The following is a 6,385-nucleotide window of genomic DNA, read 5'->3' as shown; positions in this document are numbered from 1 at the left end:
ATTTGATTATGAAGTGGATCTTTGCTTTCACAACAGGGTGTGCAAATGCAGCTTCTGTGTGCTTAATGGTACATGCCAAGTAAACAGAGACATTTAATTTAGGTCATATGGTTGCAAATGTTCTTTAAGTGTAAGCCCGCAGCTGCGTAAATATAATTTGAAGCCGCAAGTGATTGTGTTTATGCTGAGACAAAAAAACCACAAAGATTTAAGTGAAACTTAAAATAATATTCTGGCTGGCTGCCAGTGGTCCCTTGAAAAAGTACAATGTTTTCTTATTGTAGGCGTGGAATCTTTCGATACTTGCATCTCACGTGAAAGAGTTTTGGGAATGCTTTGGGAACCCCACCAACTTACAGCGACATTTAATGGTGCAATGCACACGTTTTAAAACGTTGTCTGCACCACCCCGCAGAACACTTCCGTATTTGGTTGAGGCTTTGCATGGTCAATGCACGGCTCACATAACTCTGGTTGAAAGTAGTTTTTGATGAAACTGTTCACAACAAGGTCTGTGGATGTTCATGAGTAACTGTAGTGTATTTGTAGAGAGACATGGGTGTTTTTTTTATTATTATTTTTTTAAATGTTTATTTTAAATGTGTAAATTTCTGGCGCTTTGAGCCAACAGTCAACGATGTCGCTTCGCTAGCTAACTCAGCAAGCTAACTGACTAGGAACTGCTAAGTAGCACATATCTTGATCAAGGCTTTTAATAGCCCAGACCTAAATATGAAAAGATATAAAAATAAAAAACTGAAAGTAAATAGGTGAGGTTATGGTTATTGAATTTCTTGACAAAAAGTGTCACCTCATAAAAACAGGTCAAATAGCAGCAGCTTTGTTACATTACATTCCATTTATTTGGCAGACGCTTTTATCCAAAGCGACGTACAATAAGTGCATAACTCTTAAGAGACTCTGCTTTCTGCACAATGAGTGAAATTGGCATATGGTCAGCCCTAGCTAGTTTAGTATTCTGATTAGATTTACATGACTTTACAGTTGATTAGATGTCAAAATTAACTTTTTTTTTCTTCTTATTTTTGATTGGTTGGGCAAGGCGGAAGCTAGGGTAGGCAAGCTCAATTCTGCACCACCCTGTCGCCACCCTTGGGACTGACCATTAAATATTTTTTTTAAATTAAATTAGTTATCCTATAATCATTAATACGCACTGAAATCCCACCCAGTATCAAATGCCTACTGTTAATATGAGAGGCACAATTAAAAAAGTGCAAAGCCCCAAGTGTACTGTAAAACAAACCTAGTAACACAAGCCCCCCTGAGTGTGCTTTAAACACAGTCTCTACAGGAAATGGAGTTAGAAACCCCTGCTATATAGTTCCTTTCAGAAAGAGCCTCTATGCATCATGACAGAGGTGTGACAGAGCCAAGGCTATCTCATTGGAAACAATCATGCTGTTAGGGTGGATGGCGAAGGTGTTGGCGGCTGTTGTCATGTCCCAAGCGTCTACCAGCACCACCTTCAGGTCCCTGAACACCTTTCTCTGAGCCAGGTTCTGAACGTAGCCAAACCAGTCACTCAGGTGGGTCATCACTGAGTTGAACTCCCTGGTGTTCTCCAGCTTGATGACGACGAGGGTCTGGGGGCTGCGTTCGTGGAGCCTCAGGATGGCCTTACGCATGTTGATCAGCCTCTGGACGAAGATCTCCAGGGGGAAGGGCCTAAAATGCTGTCCCACTCCAATGACCACCACGTCGCCAACCGCTACTCTGTCTACTTCTCTGGAAACGTACCCCAGGGCATCTTTGACCACTTTGTTGCCAATGACAAATGGATGGCTGTGCATCTTCCACTGGACAGTGATGTTCCTTTGTGGGTCCACAGCCAGGGCAGAGGAATGAACATCGTACGGTTTCACACATTTCAGACCTGAAACGGGAAAGCATCTCTGAGAATGACTTGGGTAACCTCGGGTAATCTCATGGTGTCCCTTATAAATACACTGTCACTCAAGATCATTTGTTGGTCTTCACGCTCTCAATCTGCTGATCTGTCACTATAAATCAAAAATGTATCCACCCATCTGGTAAAATAATGCAATGCGATCCACTAGATAATGCAATAAGTCTTTACATCATCTGTCAAGTTATTACATTAAACATACAGTGAATGTATTACGTTATCCAGAAAGTTAAAACATCATCATTTACAATGCATTATAAATGCCAAAATTGTTTCATAATGACAAGCTATAACATTACCTGTTGTTATCATCTTGAAGAATACATGTTCAGAATAAATTTCATATTTTGGCACATATTTCGGTTCTCTGCTTTCAATATCCACATTTCAGTTGAAAGAATTTTGGCAAGACGTAACAGATTTCACGTTTACAAGTTTAAGTAACTTCAGACCAAGATGCTCTTCCTTTCAAAGATTCTAAAAAAGTTGGGTTCCAAGCTATTTCCATCCTGAGTAGAAATAAGCTTTTTGAAAAATTCCAGTCTGGCATCTTCTCAATGGAATGCACTGAAACTGCTTTACTTAAAGTGGCCAATGACCTTGTCAGAAATGATAATGCTGTGGTGCTGGTAATTCCATTTAGGTTTTTATTAGATCTCAGTGCTGCCTTGGATACAGGAGATCCTGCCATTTTACTGGACCTCCTTAGAATATGTGTTTGTATTGCTAGCATTTCTCTGGACTTGTTTTCATCTCATCTTTCAGCCAGAAAGGTTTGTATTGCTATTGCTGATCACGTACTCTATCATCTTCAGCTCCAATAATTTATGGCGTTCCTCAAGGGTAAATTTTAGGGCCAGTTTTGGTCTCAATCTATATATTTCCTCTTGGTAACATCATACGCAAACATATTTATGCTGATAATACTCAGCTGTATCTATCTGTTAATGCTGGTTATTTGATGAAGTTCAACACCCAGTCGCAGGGCTCGTGCTTTGCTGGTGGTTAGGGCAACAATGTAGTATAACAGGTGTAAGGAGTTAGTTGGGTAACCTAAAAGTTGCAAATTCCGTTTCCCCAGTAGGACACTGCCATTGTATCCTTGAGACATTGCTTCAGTATATATCCAGCTGTATAAATGGATGCAATGTTAAAAAAAAACAAAGTTGTGTAATTCACTCTGGACAAGAACATCTGCTAAATGCCTGTAATGTAATGCAATGTCTCGGAACGAGCGTCTTTTATGGTGGGAGCCACCTGGAGGCTCCAGCACACACCCAAATCGCCGTTACCTTTTAGCACTCTGCTGAGTTCCTCTTGCCACTGGCGCACAGTGGAGTCTCCCATGAGTTTCAGGTTCCTTCCCTTCAGACATCTGCTGATGGCGCCCGCACTGAAGAAGTTTCCCGTCTGGCAGGAGGTGGAAGACCATCTGTTTTTAAGGAAGTAGCCGCTCGGTGAAGGAGACGTCATTCCAAAACCTGCCACACACTTTTCAGTTGGTCTATGGGTTCCCGCTAAAGGAATGAAAAACATAGAGAACGAAAGAGAAAATGAAATGATTCATGGAGGTGAATGTAGATGTGTGGATTTGACAGTCAGCAGAAACAAGGCAGTGTCACTGGCTATAAAAATATGCAGCTGCCATGTCTGACAAAACATCCCACTGACATTGTGAGACCATTTTGTGTTGGCTAGAGCATTCACAGGCAGGTGTCTGGCAATTTACACACATCCACATTTTGATAACCGTGACCCTTGGAAATCAGAAGTTAGAATAGTAGGAGAGAAGGTGAGATTGACAGCCACAGACATGCAGGGACATACCGGGACAACTGATGACTTTCACAGGACCAAAGCTGTTTCTCATTTCTATTCCAATGATTTTCCTTCAAAAGAAAGTTGTAACAGATTTAGAGGGCTAGATCCAGTACAAATAAAGGTTAAATTCAAAATTTAATTTGCTGTTGCTGGAGATTGGCTTTACCAAAGAAGCCATTCTAAATCTAAACTGGAACTCTTGTCAGTAGCACTTGAGTAAACTATGGATGCTATGGAGACAGACCAGAACAACACACATGATAATCTGGGTGTTTAGAAACAGGACCCACATGTGGATTGCCCACCTCCGTTATTCTAGTACAGCTCTAATGCAGTGGTTCTCTAACTCAGTCCTGGGGACCCCTGAGAAGAATACCTCTGATGGCTGTTGTCAAGCTGATGGCAGACATTTATATTATTAAATTCATAGTGGTCATATCCTTGGCAACAAGTGAGCTCTGAAGTCGTCTCATTGGCGGAAGTGAGGGGGGGAGTGGTTTAGCCGGGTGGTAGTTGCAGCTGTGGGCAGTTACGTGATTAGTGCTAACCTTTATCTGCACTGCCTGCAGTGAGACCGGGGAGTTCACAACGGATGCACACGGTCACGGACAGCATCAGCAACAAGAGCAATAACGACGGTGACAGTATTCTGTTGCGATTAGTCAATAAAACCATGTGCTCCGTGCCTGTGTGGTTCTGTGGGACTTGTTACAGTGGAATTTATACCCTCATAGCTCCCTTGAGAAATAAAATCAGGACACAGCTGTCAATATCGCAGTACATAAGGGGTTTCGCTAAGTATATTTTCGGGACAGTTTTGGTCCCTTACAGTAATAACATGCAGCTTTCCTTGAAAAAAGTTTTTCTTTATGTACAAATTTTTTGTGAAAATTCTGGGATTTTGATTGTGGTTGAGATGACAACCAGCATGCATACGGGTCACCAGGACCAAGTTCAGGAACCAGTGCTCTAAAGGCTCACAGTGTGCACAAACCAGGCTTTACCTGCTCAGGAGCAAACGCTCATCCCTGGTCATGTTAGAAATTGGGCCATTTCTGGAGCTCATGGTCCTCAGGGTGCTGCAGGGAAGGGTTTCGGGTCGGACACAGGCGTAGTACTCCGCGTCTTCCTTCTTCCTGTACTCGCAGAGAGGCTTGTCTGCTGTCAGCCGGATGCCGCACTGAGATTCCTCAGTTTTGTTTCCACTATAGAAGGTTCCGGTGTATATGACCTTATCGTAGTTGTGCGCACTGATTCTCCTGAGGATCCCGACTGCCTCAGAGGAGTGCATGAGAAGCACAGACACCAGTACGTCTCCAGGCCAGAACAGGCGGAAACGCACCCGGTAGGAGCCATTGAGCAGGTCAGTAACTTCTCCTGATGCAGAAGCCTGGAGATTGGGAGAGTGGATTCGGGCCAGGATGAAGTCGCCTCCATGCACCTTTGGGTTCCCCCTGTGGTCCTTCATATTCACCAGCACGTTCACGCTGTCCCCCACACAGTACTGGGCTCCGGGCTGCTCCAGGTTGACCACACTGTGCTGGCCACTGGAGGAGCTTTCAATAGAGCTGAATTTGCCGGCTGGTGGGAGATCGTCCCATACCGAACGCATTATGTCTTCCACAGACATCTCTCTGAATGAATTTTTAGCTGGCTCCTGTTTAAAAAAAAAATGTAAATCTCATTTCAAACAACCACGCCTCATTTGGAATCACCAAGATTTCTTCTGTCAAAACAATGGGAAGGTGCGTTTGCAAGAACTGCTGGTATGTTACTCGCACAAGTCAAGAACCCCACCTGTGTGGATGCTCCTGCTTTCATTATACTTTGTATCCCCCATTTATTGTATCCTTTATTTTGGCAGTTACCTGCCTCTACATCTCACACGTGGAAATTAATCCAGAGAAAATTAGCCATCACATGAAATCTGAAAGTAAAATAAGAAGCTCGGACCCTGGACCATAGACCTCAGCTGAGCTCTGTTGAGCAGTTTTAGTAGAGGCCATTGTGGTATAGTATGGACACAGGTACATGACATGCAGGGGTGGACAGTAAGTACAAGTACTATACTTAAGTACATTTTTCGAGTATCTGTACTTTACTTGAGTATTTATTTTTTTGGAAACTTATGACTTTTACTCCACTACATTTGAAATATTGTACTTTTGACTCCACTACATTTCTATGAAGGTTGTCGTTACTCGTTACTTTGAAGCATAGCTTTGAAGTCATCAGTTGAATCTTTTTTTATTTTCTAAAATGCGATTGGCCACACGCTGTGTTCCTCACAGGATAGAAACCAATCACAGTAGCCTACTCCTAATAGGCTGTCGGTCAAGTTCAAAGTTTTGCTTGTTGCACCAGAGATTGAACAGTTCAATTTGAACTTGGCGGCGGTAATGATGGCGACGGCAGAAGATAAGGATGATTCTTCGCCACCAGAGCACCCATGGCTATATCTCAAGTCCATGTTTAAGATTTGTGAAATTCAGAAAGATTCATATTGTTTTAAATGTTTGCTCTGCTTACCGCGCACGAACTACATCGGTGCATTCAAAAACTCGCCGTCCAACCTGAAATAGCATGTCGAGGTATGTAAACGTTAGCTAACGTTTGTGAGACGAATTGCTTGAA

General features: G+C 42.7%; 1 protein-coding gene across 1 annotated transcript in view; it reads right to left on the bottom strand.

The window, feature by feature from the left end:
* LOC118233447 (NXPE family member 2-like) overlaps window positions 1-6,385 on the bottom strand; it is a 62,543-nt gene that overhangs the window by 35,716 nt on the left and 20,442 nt on the right. The window contains exons 3-6 of the mRNA XM_035429234.1: window positions 4,756-5,408; window positions 3,758-3,819; window positions 3,223-3,447; window positions 1,488-1,897 (exon numbers count right to left, since the gene is read on the bottom strand). Coding sequence (XP_035285125.1) covers window positions 1,488-1,897; window positions 3,223-3,447; window positions 3,758-3,819; window positions 4,756-5,408 — 1,350 coding nt within the window. The remainder of the gene's footprint in view (window positions 1-1,487; window positions 1,898-3,222; window positions 3,448-3,757; window positions 3,820-4,755; window positions 5,409-6,385) is intronic.

This window comes from Anguilla anguilla, chromosome 8 (genome assembly GCF_013347855.1).
Source record: "Anguilla anguilla isolate fAngAng1 chromosome 8, fAngAng1.pri, whole genome shotgun sequence".
NCBI classification, from domain to species: Eukaryota; Metazoa; Chordata; class Actinopteri; order Anguilliformes; family Anguillidae; genus Anguilla; species Anguilla anguilla.
Note: the sequence above shows the minus strand (reverse complement) of the source record. Positions and strands in the feature narration are given on the sequence as shown.